This window comes from Petaurus breviceps, unplaced genomic scaffold (assembly GCF_028583685.1).
Source record: "Petaurus breviceps papuanus isolate PSGF00001 unplaced genomic scaffold, PetGlider_PUasm1.0 189, whole genome shotgun sequence".
In the NCBI taxonomy this organism is placed as follows: Eukaryota; Metazoa; Chordata; class Mammalia; order Diprotodontia; family Petauridae; genus Petaurus; species Petaurus breviceps.
Genome location: NW_027185809.1, coordinates 28,923,609 through 28,942,909, shown reverse-complemented (window position 1 = coordinate 28,942,909; position 19,301 = coordinate 28,923,609). Strand labels below are relative to the sequence as shown.

The window sequence follows — 19,301 nt, the reverse complement described above, 5'->3', positions numbered from 1 at the left end:
ACAATATTTAAAGCTATCCAAAATGGATGACTATCTGCTTTCTTTCCAGTTCTTTGGTATAGCAAAAAGTATTGCTTATAAATATTTCTCATGTATATGAGATCTTTTTTTTTCTCCTGTCTTTGACTTCCTTACGGTATATACCTAGCAAATGGTATTATTGCTGGTTAAAAGGAGATAGGTACATTTTAGTGACTTTAAAAAAAAATCATAATTCCAAATTGCTTCCTAGAACAGTTAGGTCAGTTCATAACTCCAACATTGTATTAATATATCTGTTTTATTACATCCTTTCCAACATTTACCATTTAATTCTTTCATCATCTTTGCCAGATAGATGAAACCTTTAACTTGCTTTAATTTGCATTTTTATTATTAGTGATTTGCAGAATTATTTCCAATGATGATAGCATGCATTCCTTTTTTTTTTTAAACCTGACTGTTCATAGCCTTTAGAAATGTATGCTTTTGATCACTGTCTTATCTTTTCTTCATCTTTCTCAGACCCAGTCAAAGAACCAGTCCTACCATCTCAGGACTATTTCTCTTCTTTGGCTTAAGGAAAAAAGGCCAGATCCCAATGATGAATTTATTGATTGATATATTTTATTTGTCACATCAACTACTTTATAATAAGCAATTCTCTTTCGTACATTTTGATTTAAAAAAGAAAATCAAGCAAAGCAATCTTAGCAGTCACTACTGATAGCACATATCCTTATAAACTTCTTACAGTTTACCACTAACAAAAAGAAGGAAGTTTTCTTTTAATCTTTGTTATCTGGTCTAGTCAATTCGCCATTATATTTGACCAGAATTATGGCATCTTTTTGTCTTATGGGTTAACCATTCATATTATCTTAGGCAAGTATACATTTTTCTGTTTTTGCTTTCATTTCAATTTCATTTCATTTCATTTCAGTTTCATTTCAATTAGTTCATACACATCTTCCCAAACTTCCCTTTTTCCTTAAATTTGTCATGCTTTATGTCACAGCGATATTTCATAACATTAATATGCTGTCATTTGTTCAGCTATTCCTGGATCGATAAATTCCTATTATGTTGGCAGTTTTTTTCTACAACAAAAAGTGCTGATATCAATATTTTGGTGTACGTAGGACCTTTCTGTCATTGACCTTTTGGGCATATATGCCTAATAATGTTATCACTGGGTCAAAGGGTTTCAATAATTTAGGAACTTTAATTGCATAATTCTAAATTGTTTTCCAGAATGGTTGGACCGATTGAGAATTAGTATGCTTGTCTTCTCACAACCCATCTAGGATTGACTAGTTTCATCTTTTACTTTCTTTCTCATTTAAGTGTGAAGTGATGTTTCTAAGTTGTTTTAATTTGCATTTCTCTTTGAAGTGATTTGGAGCATTTTTATATGGTTTTCGTTTGCATTAAAAAAAAAACTTTATAAAGATGATGGTAAAAGATAAATTAGGACCAAAACATTGCATGTGAAATACCTTGCATTTGTATAGAGTTTTTAACTTTTCAGAGTCCTTTACCATTAATTTTTTTTCATGTAATCTTCAGACAGTCCTACTGGGTAGGTAGAAAAAGACGGTTTTGATTACATTTAGGAGCATAGGATCATAGACCTAGAGCTGAAAGGGATTTAAGAGACCATTTTACAAACGAAAAAACTCAGGTCCAGGAAGGTTAAGAGACTTGTCCAAAGTCACACAGGTAGTAACAGTCAGCAGAAGTAGGATTTGAACTTGGGTCCTCAGATTACAGAGCCAGTGCTTTTCCCTCTGTACTATGCTGCTTCCGCTATTCACCAGACACCTATATCAGCTCTCTTCCCTAATGCTGTGTAGATACAGGAGTATGGGCCACTGTCCAGAAGGTTTGGAAGGTTCTGTGGGAAGTGGGGTAGGGAATCTATTAGGAAGGAGTAAAAGGACTACCTTCTTTCAAAGACGGTCCAATTGAGGTTAGAAAACATAAATTTGTGGTCGATCCAATTAGCTAAGCTGTATGATTTTTTTCTATCTGTTCAATAGTATGTGAATAGGTGTAATGGAGGTGGATGGTGGGACTAATTGAGGGTTGATGGCTTGAGGGATGATGGGCAAGAGAGTCAAGAGCAGAACACAATATGGAATTGAGTTGGTTAATGAAAAAGGTCCAGACAGGGAAGGGAAGAAGGTGAAGTCAGAACAGGGGTCGTTGCCTGAGAAAATACTGAGATGTGCAGGGAATGTAGGTAATGAAGAAGAAGGAGGAGAAGAAGATGATGACAATGATGTACTTTAGGGGAGGGGTAAGGCATAAGGGGAGATTGAATGATTGATTAAGACATAGGTAGAAGGGCAGCTAGGTGGCTCAGCGAGTAAAGCGCCGGCCCCGGAGCCAGGAGGACTTGAGTTCGGTTCTGGCCTCAGACACCTAACACCCACACAAAAAACTAGCTTGGTAACCTTGGGCAAGTTACTTAACCCCAATTGCCCTCCAAAAGGCAAAAAAAAAAAAAGACATAGGTAGAGATGAGGTGACTGATTTATTTATAATCAGGTAGAAGAATGTCAGTGGTTTTTAATCATAGAAATGTGGATGATGGCAAGGCTAACCCTTTGCGTGGCTGAGGTGTTGTAGATGATCATGGACCCTAATGGGATCTGAGGAGATTGATGCCTTGGGATGTTAGGGTGGTTGATGGAAAATCTACTTGCATGTTGAAGTCCATTAGTATAAGGGCAGGAAGACAGTAAGCCTGGTACAGATCTCCTTGAGAAAGGAGGGGGAATAAATAGACAACAGATCACATCGTTGATAGACAACCGCTACCATGATCTGGCTTCCTGAGTCATGTTCAGATTCCTCTGCCTCGCTACTCAAGGTCTTCCACAATCCGGGGCTTTGTTGGGTTGTTGATTTTTATTTCGGTTCTCAGAGCACATGCATACATATATTTATCATCTTTTCAAATCTTGTAATTTTACCTGTCTCATATGTTTCACCCATTACTTATCACATATCAAACTTTGTATAGGGTCAAGAATACATATTATAAATGCAGCAATACTTAATTAACCCTAGATATTAAGCACAACATAATTTAGCATTCTAAAACTACTTCAGTATATAGGCAAAGCTAGCCTTCATATTATCCCTTTTTTGCCCCATCATCATATGTATCTACAGTTGGAAGTATCTACAGTTGATGTGTACCTTCCTTCTTTGCCTGCCTGTATCTTCTGTGTTGTATATAGTAGGGCACCTTAATGTACTGATATATACAAATATACAATTTATTCATATAACAATGCCAACACTAGTAACATATTTTTGCAAGCTTTAACCCAGTGCTAACCAAGAGGTCCCAGATGCTGTGGTGTTCCCTTGAAAGGTATAAAACATTCTCAATCTTTTGACCTTTTGCATGTCCCAGTCCTGGATTACCACAGTAACAGTCACATAGTAACAATTCCATCTTGGCATTCTCAGAATTTATTTTGGGTCTTTCCTCCTAAAAAGACATTTCGTGGGGAGGGTGTTGAGGCATTTTATAATGGTGTTAATATCTCATGAAGTTAAAATTTTGGTGTTTGATGTCTAAATCTAATGAGGTGGCATGTCAGAATACCATTGGAATTTAAAATAATACTGGGCTAGTAGTCACCAATTTGTGACTCAAGAGTGTAACATTTTCTTCTGATCATTTTCCCAGCCCCCAAACAGTAAAAACTGTGTAAGTGCTATTCTAGCTTCTGACCCAGAATTTCACATACGAGGGCGCATTTCTAGTCGGTCTGTCTCTTTTTTCTTGCTGTTGAGAGGGAGAGAAGGAGCCCTGTATATCCTTTGATCCACTTCATCACTCATTTCAGTGTGGAAGAGTACTATAATTAGGGAGTCATTGCAGGCATGGATTTAGGGACTGGGATGAAGCACCGGACCTGTGATTTTAATTGATACAAGGAACTCCCAGACTAGGAAGCTCCTACCATTTTAGCGTGGCACTTTCTCTGTGATGTAAAGTCTTCAAGATCTGCCTTTAGTCTTCAGAGGCTAAGTGACTTGCCCAGGATTGCATAGTCATGATTGGGCCTCAGATCCAGATCTTTCTGGTTTCATAATGAGCTCTGTCCTCTTAAACCCATTGCCATTCATGTTAAAGGCATCAGCAATTTCAGCCTCACAGATTCATAATCTTAGAATTATGAACTTCTGGGGGACAGAGCCAAGATGGCGGAGTAGAAACAGGGCCTTCCCATGGCTCCAGCTTCCACCCTCCCTAATCCATGTAAAAAGGGGACTCTAAACAAACTTTGGAGCTGCAGAACCCACAAAATGACACAGAGAAGCTAACCTCCCGCTGAGGACAGCCCGGCAGGCCGGCAGGAATCCAGCATAGTGCTCTGGGAGTCAAACCCAGCCCCACTCCGGGTCTTTAGCCCCAGGGCGGGCCTGACCAGCCACTGGCCAGAGGGACTCCAGATCAACAGCAGCTGTGGCCCTTTCCAGATTTATCAACACATAGATGCAAAGGACAAAGTGAGAGGTCAGTGCAGTCTGGACTTTGGGACCAGTAAGTGGGAGTGCATGGCTTTTACCCCTGGGGCGAAAAGCCGCTGAGATGCCTGCACAGCCAGCCAGCGCCATGTGGTAGCTTCAGCTCCTGGCTTGCAGAGTGTAGGGGGACCAAGCACCAGTCTGAGGGGTAATCGCTCTTGCTTTAACCTGCTTGGATCTGGATTGCAGTCTAGGGTGGAGGTCCTGGGGTGTGTGTCCAACTTGCCAGAGCATGTGGAGACCTCAGAGAGGGCACCCATCTAATACCTCTGGCAGCTGAGAAAACCCCAGCGTTTGGGACGAAAGCTCCCCTGTCTGATGGCAGAGTCCTACTGTATCAAAAAGCCCCAAAGTCAAGTAATTGAGTGGCAAAATGAGCAGGCAAAGGAAACAAAGCAGAAAGAAGATTCCAACATTACACTCCTATTTTGGGGACAAAAAGGAGCAAAGCATGGAACAGGAGGAAAACAGTGAAGTCAGAACTCCTGCAACAAAAGCTTCAAAGGAAAATATGAGCTGGTTACAGGCCATAGGACCTTAAGAAGTGGAGGAAAAATTGGGAAGAGAAGTGAGAACAATGCAAGAAAATTATGAAATGAGAGTCAACAACCTGACTGAGGAAAATAATACCTTAAAAAACAGACTGACTCAAATGGCAAAGGAGGCTCAAAAAGGCAATGAGGAGAAGAATGCCTTAAAAAGCTGAATTTGCCAGATGGAAAAAGAATCTCAAAAGCTCACTGAGGAGAATCATTGCTTCAGAATTAGATTGGAGCAAATGGAAGCTAATGACTTCATGAGAAATCAAGATGCTGTTAAACAGATCCAAACAAATGAAAGAATAGAAGGCAATGTGAAATATCTCATGGGAAAAACTATTGACCTGGAAATAGATCCAGGAGAGATAATTTAAAAATTATTGGACTACCTGAAAGCCATGGTCAAAGTAAGAACCTAGAAGTCATCCTCCAGGAAGTTCTCAAAGAAAACTGCCCTGATGTTTTAGTACCAGAGGTCAAAATAGAAGTTGAAAGAATCCACCGATCACCTCCTGAAAAAGATCCCAAAAAGAAAACTCCTAGGAATATTATAGCCAGGTTCCGGAATTCCCAGATTAAGGAGAGAATATTACAAGCAGCCAGGAAGAAACAATTTGAATATTGTGGAAACACAATCAGGATAACCCAGGATCTGGCAGCTTCTACACTGAAGGATTGAAGGGCTTGGAATATGATATTCAGGAAGGCAAAGGAACTGGGATTAAAACCAAGAGTCACCTACCCAGCAAAACTGAGTATCATGTTTCAGGGGAAAATATGGTCATTCAGTGGAATAGAGGACTTTCAAGCATTCTTGCTGAAAAAACCAGAGTTGAATAGAAAATTTGACATTCAGATACCAGAAGCAAGAGAAGCATGAGAAGGTAAATAGGGAAAAGAAAACATAAGGAACTTATCAAAGTTGAACTATTAACATTCCTACATGGAAAAACAATAATTGTAACTTATGAAACTTTTCTCAGTAGTTGAAGGGATTAGAAATATATATATATATATGTATGTATATATATGAGGGTATATGGGCATATGAATACATATGTGAATGTGTGTATATATATTTACAGGTATACATAGATAGAGGGCACAGGGCCAATTTAATAGGAAGGGATGATACTTAAAAGGTGAAATTAAGAGGTGAGAGGAATATAATGAGAGGAGATGGGGAGAGACAGATTGGGGTAAATTATCTCATACAGAAGAGGCAAGGCAAAATGGTTACAATGGAGGGAAAGAATAGGAAGGCAAAAGGGAATGGGTCAACCTTATTCCCATTGAATTTGGCTTGAGGAGGGAGTGAAATACACACTAAATAGGGTATCTCATCCTCCAGGAGAATAGGGGAGGAAGGGGATGAGAGGGGGGATGATAGAAGGGAGGGCAGGCTTGGGGGGAGGGAATTTGGAAGCACCCAGTTTTGAAAAGGGATGGGATTAAAGTAGAGAATAGAACAGTGGGAGGTGGGATAGGAGGGAGGGAAATATAGTCAGTCTTTTACAATATATCTACTATGTTACTGTTTTGCATTAGCCACACATGTACAACCTATACTGAACTGCTTATCTTCCCAGTAAGGGCGGGTGACAAGGAAGGAAGGGAATGAATCTGGAATTGAAAGTTTTAAAATCAAATATGTATATATGTATATATATGAGTGTGTGTGCATGTATATATATACTATTATTAATATCATCTTACATGTAATTGGGAAATGAGATATACAGGCAATGAGGCATAGAGATCTACTGGAAAAGTTGAAAGCGGTATAGGAGAAAATATGGGAGAGAGTAGACTGGAGGAGGGGATATCCTGTGGGACTGTTATTTTGCGGCGGTGAGTAGGGGAAAAATGGGGAGAAAATTTGTAACTCAGAATCTGGCAGAAACGAATGATGTAAATCAGAAGTTAATAAAGCATTAAAAAAAAGAATTATGAACTTCTCCCTCTTTGGCAAATTTTGCATTTATATACCTCTCCAACATAATAATTTATTCTTCATTCATTTCAGTTGTGTCTTTGTGACTCTATTTGGGATTTTCGTGGCAAAGTTACTTGGAGTGGTTTGCCATTTCCTTCTCCAGCTCATTTTAAAGGTGAGGAAACTGAGGCCAATGGGCTTAAGTGACTTGCCCAGGGTCATAGAACTAGTAATTGTCTAAGGCCAGGTTTGAACTCAAGTCTTCCTGACTTCAGGTCCAGCACTCTATCAACTGTGCCACCTATCTTCCCTAAACATAATAATAGCTAGTATTTATATAGCACTCTAATGTTTAAGTGTTCCCCTTCTGTGACTAAAGACTCTGGCATTCTTCTACCTGCTCATAATCACTCCTTTGGTCTTTAGGCCTTGATCACTTCATCTCTCCTTATGCCTTCCCCTTTCCTTAAACTACTTCCTCTTCCTCCTCTTCTTCACCTTCTCCTTTTTTGTTACCCACACTCCCTTCACACCTCAGTACTTTGTCGGGCAATTTGCCCAGGTCTGATTTCACCTTCCTCCCATCTAAGTCTCAACTTTCAAAGTGATCTTCCTAAAATGTAGTTCTAACTATGTCACCACCCTACTTAATAGACTCCAGTGACTCCTTAGTACTCTAGAATCAGATATAAAAGCCTGTTTGACTTTGAAAACCCTTCATAATCTGGCTCCTTATCTTTCTAGTCTTCTCATACTTTACTACTCCTCCATATAACTTACAACCCAGTGATACTGCCTGACTTTGTTGCTGTCCTTTCCACAAGACACTCCTGATGTGTACATTTTTATTCGTTGTCTCCCATGCCTGGAATGCTTTGCCTCATCATCTCTGTCATCATCCCTGGATTTCCTGGCATCTCTGAAGTTTCACCTAAGACCCATCTTCTTCAAGAAGCCTTTTCTGGCCATCCCTAATGCTAGTGCCTTCCTTCTGACATTACCTCCAGTTTTATTCATCCATAGTTGTTGCATGTTGTCTCCCCAGTTAGATTGTGAACTCTTTAAGGGCAGGAGTCTTTTCTTTGTCTCTCCAGTCCTCAGCATAGTACTTGTTGACTTCTCTTCTCCACCTCTTAATTCCCAGATGCATGCCCTCCGACCAAAGGAGACACTGAATCATGTGGTACAGAGCATAAACTGCTGCCTGTCATGTGCCTTCTTGGCCTTGTAAATCTTGGTTTTCCTAAAAGTTGTAAAAGTTTTGAGTCTTGAATGGATCTTCATAGCATTCCAGAATGCTACCTGTTTGAGGGTTATTCAGTGTTTGAAAAGCTCATTTTATTAAATGTTCCAAGGTCTACTCTTGAACTTACATAGTGGTAAAATGGGATCACTGATTGAAAGCTAGGGAGCCCTTATTTTTGCCAGTGTTTGGTGGTTTGGGAATGCACAGCTCCTGAGGTGTCTTAGGATCATAAAGGGACCTTATCGATCATCTAATCTAAACCCCATGATAGTTGAGGAAACTGAAATCAAATAAGGTTAAGTGATTTGCCCCAGGTCACACAGAATACCAAGAAATAAACTCAGATCCTTTTGACTACAAATTTAGTGTTATTTCTTTTATACCATGAGTTCCCCCAGTCAGTACTCTCTTCTCCCTCTTTCCCCACAATGAAAGAAGACATATGGCTATTCTTGGAGGATATTGCCAGACCTAGAGTTCAGGGGTTGTTGGTTATATGTGCTGGCAGCTAATGCATTTGGCTATTGATGTGACAAGACTGGATCTGGTTAATTGCATGCTGTAATTTTGTATGATACACCTTCCCTATCATCTGTTCATGGGGTCCATTGGGTCTAGGAGTCTGGGCAGTGCTCTAGTTGTTTCTGTTTTAGGCTGTATAAGTCTGTTATCCTTGTTGTTGTGCTCATTTTCTTCATTGGGGCAATTTTAGGAGACAGTAATGAGGGACACAAATGATTAAATGGGATACCTCAAGCAAGCACTTATTAAGCTCCTTTTATGTGCCCAGTACTGTGCTAGGTGCTAAGGACAAAAATTCAGTGTTCTACAGTCAACAAAAAATACATTTCCTGTTCTCAAGAAGCTCATATTCTAATGGAGGGGATAACAAATACTTTTTTTTTTAATTTTTAAATTTTTTTTTTTAAAGCAATAGGGGTTAAGTAACTTGCTCAAGGTTACACAGCCAGTTATTTCTGGGTGTGGTGCTGAGTATCCGAGCCCGGATTTGGTCCAGGTCATCCCAACACTGGAGCCGGTGCTCTTACTCACTGAGCCACCTGGCCGCCCCTAAGCAATTGATTGGGGTTAAGTAACTTGCTCAAGGTTACACGGCCAGGTGTTTCTGGGTGGGTGCTAAGTGTCTGAGCCCGGGATTCGATCTTTAGGTCTTCTCAACACTGGAGCTGGTGCTCTTACTCGCTGTGCTACCTGGCCGCCCCGATAACAAATACTTTTGTAAGTATCTACTGAATAAATACAAAGTTGATAAATACAAGGGAGTTTCAGAAGTAAGGTACCAGGAAATGGGGGGGTTCAAGAAAGGTTTAATGTAGAAGGTGGTGCTTGAGTTGTAACTTGAAGGAAGAGATTCTATGAAGTCAAAGTGAAGACGAAGTTCATTCCAGGTATTGGGAACAGTCAGTGAAAATGTTGAGGAAGGTGTGTTTTGGAGTCATCTGTAAAGAATTCACAGACTCAGACCATCTCCAACACAAAGACATTTATTGAGGATTATGTTCTCAGTAATTGGGCTATGTTCCTTAAAGGAACCAGCAGCTTAGCAAAGCAAGACAGAGCTTTTTTTTTTTCCTTTTTGGAAGGGGGAAGGCAGGGCAGTTGGGGTTAAGTGACTTGCCCAAGGTCACACAGCTAATAAGTGTTAAGTATCTGGGGCCAGATTTGAACCCTAGGTCCTCAACTCCATGATCACTGCACCATCTAGCCTACCCAAGACATTTTTATAGAGCAAAAGATGCAATTACATCATTACAGAATATATGAATATTAAATTATAGGAGGGATTTGTTTATATGGGGAAGAGTCCTAGCTTTGGTAGAACTGCACATAGGGTTAGCCAGAATGCATATAGAAAAACCCATGGTGGGGTATTGACATATGATGATATTGTAACTAGCCTCTTTTTGTCATAAGTTAACCTTAGGACAGTTCTTTGCTGTTACTCTACACAGGCATCTACTTAGGCTGTGATTTAGTGGTCAAACATCCTGCTGCTTTTTTATTGGCTGGCTATTGTGGTCCTCTCTGGGACTAGATGGATGGGCATACTATTGTGGTTAAAATCATGGGCACACCTGTTGTTCTAGTGAGTCAGTGAGGTATATGAGGAATATGAGATATTGGGTCTGGGGGCAGTGGCTATCCAGGGGCAGTGGCTAGAATTCCATCAGAAAGACCCAGAAACAAGAAATGGAATGTTGTATGTGAGGAACAGAGAAAAGAAGTTTGTCTCCATTACTGAGTGCAGAGGGGAGTGATTTTTTTTTAAAGCAATTGGGGATAAGTAACTTGCTCAAGATTACATGGCCAGGTGTTTCTGGGTGGATGCTAAGTGTCTGAGCTCCGATTCGATCCCCCAGGTCATCCCGACACTGGGGCCGGTGCTCTTACTCACTATGCTACCTGGCTGCCCCCTCCCCTTTTAAATATATGTATATTTTTTATTTTTTAATTAATTTTTTTCCTTTTAGTTTACAGGATTCAATCCCACAATTCCTTGAGTTTCACATTTTGTCCCCCTCCCTCCCTCCCCCCCATGGTGGCATATAGTCAAGTATAGGATCTGTAAATACTTTCACATTATACATTAGTCAGGTTATAGAGATGGATTGTATCAGCTGGAATGAAAAATGGTAAAGAGGACATAAAACCAAATAAGAGAAGGAAAAAAATCAGGTATTTTGCTTCCACCTGGATATAAACTCAGTTCTTTCTAATTCTTTCTCTGAATGCACATATTTCTCTCCATCATGAGTCTTTGGGGATTGACTTATATCACTGCATTGCTGAGAGGAGTCCAGTCTATCAAAGTTGGTCATCACACATATGTTGTGTCTGTAATTGTGTACAAATTTCTCCTGGTTCTACTCTTCTCACTCAGCATCAGTTTGTATAAGCCTCTCCAGGTTAATATGAAGACCATCTGCTCCTCGTTTCTTATAGCACAATAGTATTCCATAACATGCATATACCACAACTTGTTCAACCATTTCCCAATTGATGGGTGCCCCCTTAATTTCCAATTCCTTGCCACCACAAAAAGAGCTGGTATAAACATTTTTGTACATATGGGTCTTTCTCCCACTTCTATGATCTCTTTGGGATATAACCCTAGGAGTGGTATTGCTGGATCAAAGGGTATGAAAGTATTTTATAGCCCTTTGGGCATAATTCCAGATTGCTCTCCAGAAAGGCTGGATCAATTCACAACTCTACCAGTGATGCATTAGTGTTCCAATTTGCCCATATTCTCTCCAGCATTTATCGTTTTCTTGTTTTGTCATCTTAGCCAATCTGACTGGTGAGATGTGGTACCTCAGAGTTGTTTTGATTTGCATTTGTCTAATCAATAGTGAATTAGAGCATTTCTTCATGTGCTTATAGATATTCTCTGAAAACTGCCTGTTCATATCCTTTGATCATTTGACTCAATTCTTTGTATATTTTGGAAATGAGTCCTTTATCAGAGACATAGGTTGTAAAGATTCTTTCCCAATTTCAGAGGGGAGTGATTTTCATTGTGGCTGGTAAGATAGATTTGGGTCAACATGTAAAGAACTAAACCAAGGAGTTTGTATTTGATTCCAGAGGCAGTAAGAGGAAGCCAGTGGAATAGATTGAGTAGGGCAGTGACATGGTTGGATTTGTGCTTAAGAAAAATACTTTGGTAGCACTGTGAGGATGAATTGAAATGGGGAGAGATTTGAGGTAGGTAGGTCCTTTAAGCTATTTGCAATAATAGATATGAGAGATGATGAGAGCCTAAACTAAGGTGGTAGGTATATGTGTACAGGGGTCAGATGTGAAAAATGTAGTATTTATCTTCCAGGGCTGTTGTAAGGATAAAATGGGATATTTGTAGAGTACTTTATAAACATTAAAGTGCTATAAAAGTACTAGCTATTGTTATGTTATAGAAACATAAATGCAGGATTTCCCAACTGATCAGTTACGGACTGAGAGTGAAAAGTTCATAATTCCAAGATTATAAACCTGGGAGGGTAGAAAAATGGTGGTGCCTTCAATAGAAAAAAGTTTTTTTTCAATAGAAAGAAAGTTTTTGAAAGGAGGGGTGGGCATGGCCTGAGTCCGGGTGGAAGGTGGTGGTGGAGATAATGAAGTCTGTTTTGGACATGTTAATTTGAAATATCTCTGGGACATCCAGTTTGGGATGTGGAATTAAACCAGGTCGAGAGTGGACTGGATATTCTGACAGATGTGGGAGTCATAAACATAGAAATAACTTAAATGTATAGGACCTGATGAGGTCTTGAGAGAGAAATGTAGAGAAAAAAGACACCAAGGAGCCTGTGACCCACAGTTAGGGGATGTGATCTGGATGATGTTGAACAGCAGAATACACTGAGAACTGATTAGACAAGTAGGAGGAAAAGACAAGAGGCAGCTGGTGGGCCTGAAGTCAGAAAGACTCGAGTTCAATCCCAGTCTCAGACATTTACTAGATGTGTCATCCTAGGCAAGTCACTTACTTACTCTGACAACCTCAGTTTCCTTGATAAAAATAGTATCTTCCTCCCAGGGTGGTGGTGGAGCTCAGATGAGATAATATTTGTAATAATTTGTATTCCTTTCGTTCCTAGTGTCATGAAAGCCCAGAGAGGAAAGTTCATCAGCAGTGGCACATGAAGCAATTAGGTGGAGAAGGATGTGAGGCCTAAGAAAAGATCCTCAGATTTGCAATTCACAGGTGATCCGTAAATTTGGAAAGGGCAATCTCAAGTCTAATGATGAGGTTTAGAAAGCAGATTGCAAAGGGTTGAGAGATGAGCAGAGGAAGTGGAGGTTGCCTTTTCTAAGAGTTTGGTTGAGATACGAAGGAGAGATAGGATGATACTGAAAGAAGATCCTCCCCAAAAGTCCTGGCTCATATCTTTTTTTAATTAAAGTATTTATTTTTAGTTTTCAACAAACATAAGTTTTAAATTTTCTTCCCCTCCCTCCCCAAGATGGCTTGCAATCTGATATGGACTCTACAGATACATTCCTATTAAACAAATTTTCATGTTAGTCATGTTGCATAAATAACAAATGGTAAAAACCATGAAATTAAAAAAAACAACAAAGAAAATAGTCTGCTTCGTTCTATATTCCAGCTTCATAGGTCTTTCTCTGGTTTTGGCTGGCATTTTCCATCGTGTTTCTGGCTCATATTTCTTTATCTCCAATTTTATTTCCTTGAGTCTGCCATACTCAGACCAGTTAGCTGAGTTCAATTTATGGATCAGTATATATTACCTCTTAGGTCTAGAATTTGGTGTGTCTTACTACAGGATGAATAGCACAGCCATTTCCTTTCCCCTTCATCTTGAATCATCAAATGACTTTGATTGGAGGATGGTAGCTCTCCATTTCTGAGTGGCGCTGGTATATTGGGCACAGGCATCTGTGAACCCTAAGTTGTCCCCATTCCTCTCATATTGTCAGGTCACAGAGCTACCCTCAATAATCCATCTGTGGGGTCTGTGTTGGAGTCAGCCAAGGAGTCATTTTGACTGGGTGTGCAGTTTACTGTCCTGTTGAGGCCAGGTATAGGCAAATAAGTCATATACTACTGTCATTTGATTATATTGCGGCTGTATACTGCTTGCTCTAGGGATGAAGGGTCTGCCATTATTCAACCCATAATTGGCAACTCTGACTTCAGTTATTGTAGCATCATGATTTAAACTTTTGGATACCCTTAGTACCTAGTAACAAACTACCAGTTGCCTTTTAAGTATTTTTATTTGAAACAGTTTTTGAATTGATGAAAATCTGACTTCTCTGCCTCCCACCTTGCCCTTCTCTTCCCCTTCTCCAATGAAAAAGAAAAACAAAACTTTTGTAACAAATATATGTGGTCAAGCAAAACAAAATTCTCACATTAGCTGTGTCCAAAAGAAGTATGTCTCAATATGTACTTTGATCCTGTCACCTTTCTGACAGGAGATGATTAGCATAAATCATCATCGATAGTCATTTGGAATCATAGTTAGTCATTATGTTGGTAAGTGTTCCTGAGTCTTTTAAAAGTTGTTTGTCTATAATATTGTTGTTATAATATAAACTGTTATCCTGCATCTTCTCAGTACATTCTGCATCATTTTATACAAGTCTTCCCAGCTTTCACTAAAACCTTTAGTCCCTTTCAAATTTTTTAAAACTTTTTTTCCTTATTTTTATTTTTGGTTCCAAATTCTCTCCCTTCCTCTCTCTACCCCTCACTCATTGAGAAGGCAAGAAATATAATACCTAACATATATATCCTTCATAATTTCTTCAGCACAATAATATTCCATCACATTCACATACCATAGCTTGTTTAGCCATTCCTCAATAGATGAGGATGCTTCAGTTTCCAGTTCTGTGCCACAGAAAAGATTTTTGGGGTCAGTTACCCCTTTCTTTGATCTCTTTATCAATTGCTCCTAGTTGACACTAGGAAGGCAAGGCAGTTGGGGTTAAGTGACTTGCCCAAGGTCACACAGCTGGTAAGTATGTCCAGCATCTGAGGTCATATTTGAACTCAGGTCCTTCTGACTTCAGAGCTGGTGCTCTATTCACTGCGCCACATAGCTGCCCCAATATCAGTTGTCTCTTAAAAGATGTTTTCTGCCCCATGGCATCTGGCATTGCCCTGCCCCAGAAACCTATTGGTTGCTTTTATCTGTTGCCAGTAAGGGACTTCCAGAGCCATATTAAATCCTGATTAAACACAGAGACTTTAAATTTTGTGCCCTCATCTGGACACAGACCTAAAGGTATCTGAATTGTAGTCTTTACTTTGCTGAAAACAAATGTGTATCAGGAATAGAGTCCTTGATTTGGAATCAGGAAGTCCTGGATTCAAATGTTGCCTCTGATATTTACTAGGTGTGTAACCCCAGGCAGATAATTTAACCTTGAGCTACCTGTAGTACCTACCATATAAGGTTGGTTTTTAAAAAATTTTTAAATATAGTTAAAATTTTTTTTCACATAAGGTTGTTTTAAAGCTTAAGTAAGATTATGTGCATAAAGTGCTTTGGAAACTTTTAAAGGGCTATATAAAATGTCAGCTGTTACTGTTGTTCCTTAGACAGTCACCACTGAAAGAAAGTGGTTTTCCTGGTTATTCAGTAAATGGGCCTTATTAGGAGCTGATGAATATACGGTTGCCAGAACTCAAGTCAACCAGCCATTGATGGTTTTTTTTTATTTGGTCAGTGGAATAAGATGCAGAAGCAGTGTATTTGGTGGGAATGTCTCACCCATGCTGGTAACTATCTTCTGGGCCTTGTAACTTGTAACTCTGTGTTAACAGTCTGCCTTTGGTCCCTTAAAGACAACTCACTGGATCTGAATTTTCTTAATTGCAGACTGTTCCTCGACTAATTATCAAGTTATTGATAAAATGTTCAACCCCTCATTGTGATGTATGAGTTATACCTCACCTGGCCATGTTTTGATAGACCAAGTTTTGGCTGATTTGGATGTTCAAATGCCATTGCAAATGTGTACTGCTCCCCTTGCCAGGTGAAGGCATATGCTTCTAGAGGCCTGAATTTAGTGTGGATAAGAAGAATGTATTAGTCTAGTCTGTTGCTGCACACGGTTTCCTAGAGGACATGTCCATTTGTTCTGATAGTGGTCCCACATCATGAAACTGCTAGAACCATTCGGTAGAAGGGTACTGTTAGCCGATAGCTTCCATGTCCTGTCAAAGTTGGTGTTGGTCAAAGAGGAGAACTGAATGGTAAAATGAAAGGCATTTTTTTTACCTCTTTATCCTGGAGTTCTTTGATGACTGCATTATGTGTCTTACTCCCTCTGGGCCGTGATCCTGTTTTTTGTTTACATTTTTAGAAAGTTCATCAGCCAACACGTATTTATTAAGTGTTTGTTGTGTGCCAGGCACTGGGTCAAATGCTAGGAATACAAAGAGAACTGTGGGAGACAACATGTGAACAACTCGGCACACACAGAGTGCATACGGAAGGGATGAAGATCATCCGTAAAGGAAAACGCCCTGACGGATGAGGCGGGACTAGGGAAGGCCTCCTGCAGAATTGGCAGAAGTGCTGTCAGCTTTTTCTTCACTTTGCCAGTCGGAACAGCTCTAACATTCTGGGTTAGGGAGCCAGTGTGGAGATTGTGCCAATTTCTCAGTATATGTGCTCCTGTATTAAATCTGGGATTTGTACCCTGGTGCAGTCTGGGATCCACTGACTTTATATCCTTTGCCTCTTCGTTTAGAAGCACTTGATGGCACAGTGGATAAAATGCTGGACTTGGAGTCAGAAAGACCTGAGGTCAGAATCTGGCCTCTGACATTTACTATCTGTGTAATTCTGGGCAAGTCACTTAACCTCTGTTTGCTTCTGTTTTTCTCAGTTGTAAAATGAGGGTAGCATCTTACAGGGTTTGTTGTTGAGGACCAAACGAGTAGGTGCTATACAAATGCTCATTCTCTTCCCTTCCCCCTCTTGATTTTTCTCCTTAGAAATTTTGCAATGGATAGAATTTCTGTAGCCATTTCTTTTTCTTTTTGGAGGGCAGTTGGGGTTAAGTGACTTGCCCAAAGTCACATGGCTAGTAAATGTGTCCACTGTCTGAGGCCAGATTTCTGCTCAGGTCTTCCTGACTCCAGGGTTGGTGCTCTATTCACTGCGCCACCTAGCTGCCCCTCTCTAACCATTTCTCTTGGATAGAATTGCACTAGCTGGCTCTATTTCGAATTTGGGTGGGTAATCAGCAACACTAGATCACCTGGATGTAGGTTGAAAGTGGCAGGGGAATTGGGTATATCCAGTATATCTGGACCCTCCAAGTCTTCCCTTAATGTGTCCATTCCACATCTCAGAGTCAGGGCCCTTTCCACTTCATGATTTAACCTTGAATGTAGAAACTGAAATGGTTGGGTTTTCACTTTTCTGTGTCGTTGTCCTAAGATTGGGTCTGGACCTGTATTTTTGCACCCTCAACTGGCTCTTGACACCCTTCAGGAATTCTTGCAAAGTTAACTTATGTGCCTTTACTTACTCCTGCCAGTCAGTTGTGCCCTCTTTCTCTCAGAGTTGGCTTAGAATAGAGAGCAACAGACACACCCTTAAATCCTTGGGTTCTTTTCATTTTTTCCTTGTTGTGGCCATTTTATGTCCCTGTTCCTCTCCCTGTCCATAGGAACTGAATGGCTTGGAGTAGATGATCTCTATGAATCCTTTAATCTAGCAGTCAGCTGAATTGTTGGACTGATGAAGTTTGATACCTAGTTAATAATAGCTCACTTCTGTTGTTTTAAGGTTTAGTATGGTTTTTCTTTACCACAACCCTGTGAGATAGGCTAGTGTAAGTATTGCCCCCATTTTACAGATGAAGAAATTTTAGAAGTGAAATGGCCAGTTCATGTCATATAACTTATACATATTGGATACGGGTCACTGATATTCAAGACCAGTTACTGAATCAGCAGTGGCTTCAGGAGAGGCTCAGAATTGATTTTGGAGGGTGGCACTGAACAGTGATCATGTGGTTGCTATTAATGACTTTTACCCAATTCTTTCTCCTCTTGATAAATAATTGATGAGGGGCCTTAGCTTCTAAGTGCTGATTCTATTTGGTTATGTTTCTACCCATTTCATGCTTCACTGTTTTGTGTTGTTTTATAAGGTAATAAATGAAGAAGACTTTATAAAGAAACTGGACTGCAAACCTGACCAACATCTGAAGGTGGTTTCCATTTTTGGAAATACTGGGGATGGAAAGTCTCATACCCTTAACCATACTTTTTTCTATGGCCGTGAGGTCTTCAAAACATCCCCAGCTCAAGAGTCTTGCACAGTCGGGGTTTGGGCAGCCTATGACCCAGTCCACAAAGTGGCAGTAGTAGATACAGAAGGGCTCCTGGGAGCTACTGTCAATCTAAGCCAGAGGACGCGACTGCTGCTCAAGGTTCTAGCCATCTCTGATCTGGTCATCTATCGGACTCATGCAGACAGACTGCATAACGACCTCTTTAAATTCCTTGGAGATGCTTCAGAAGCCTACCTGAAACACTTTACTAAAGAGCTCAAGGCCACCTCTGCTCGCTGTGGCCTAGATGTCCCTTTATCTACTTTGGGCCCTGCAGTCATCATTTTCCATGAAACAGTACATACCCAGCTCTTGGGTTCTGGTGAGTAGTTGCAGATGTATATTGATCTTGCTGAATAAAAGAAAAAAATTAAGTAGTTATTAGTTTGCTAGTACTTTCCTGGTGATTGGTAATATAGTCTTTTCTTTCCCCCTTCTTTGTGTATTTCTTTCCCTCATATATAATATGGGCATAGTAAATGTTGGCTGTTTTCCTTTCCTTCCTCAAAAAGAAGGGAAAAAAGATGTGGAGGAAAAACTTTTTTAAAAAACAAAAATCTTAGGAAAAGAATTTTTTTTTAAAGGAATTTGCCTAAGTATCACATAAAAAATGCTTGATTTGGAGTCAGAAAATCTGGGTTTGAGTGATGGCTCTGCCCATTTTCTGTATGTCCTTGGACAAATCACTTTTCTCTGTCTCAGTTTCCTTACCTGTAAATTGAAGGGGATAGACTAGACTAGTATTTCTCAAATATTTTGGTGTTAGGATGCCTTAAAAATTATTGAGGGCCTCAAGGAGCTTTTGTTTAGGTGGGTTACATTTAATAAATATTTATTGTATTAGAAATTAAGATTAATAAAAATTTAAAATTTTTATTAACTTATTTAAAAACAATAAATTTATTACAAGTTAACATGCCAGTTTTATGAAAATAACTTTTTCAAAACAAACAATAGTGAGATGAGTAGCATTGATTTATATTATTTTGTAAATCTCTTTACTATCTGGCTACATAGAATACAATTGAGTCTTAGCTTTGTTTCTATATTCAATCTATTGGGATATGTTGTTTTGGTCAAAGTATGTGAAGCAAATCTAGCCTCACACAGATAATTAGTTAATAAAGGAAGGAGCATTTTAATAGACAAATTACATCTTAGTATTATGAAAATAGTTTTGATGGTCCTTCAGACC

At 39.6% G+C, this 19,301-nt stretch overlaps 1 protein-coding gene across 4 annotated transcripts in view; it reads left to right on the top strand.

The window, feature by feature from the left end:
• The window catches only part of ZFYVE1 (zinc finger FYVE-type containing 1), a 72,450-nt gene that overhangs the window by 21,247 nt on the left and 31,902 nt on the right, over nt 1-19,301 (top strand). For 3 of the 4 annotated variants that reach the window (XM_069092095.1, XM_069092093.1, XM_069092094.1), the window contains one exon: nt 17,924-18,428. The exons of the other annotated variant lie outside the window; for it this stretch is intronic. In XM_069092095.1, coding sequence (XP_068948196.1) covers nt 17,924-18,428 — 505 coding nt within the window. The remainder of the gene's footprint in view (nt 1-17,923; nt 18,429-19,301) is intronic. 4 annotated transcript variants of the gene reach the window in all.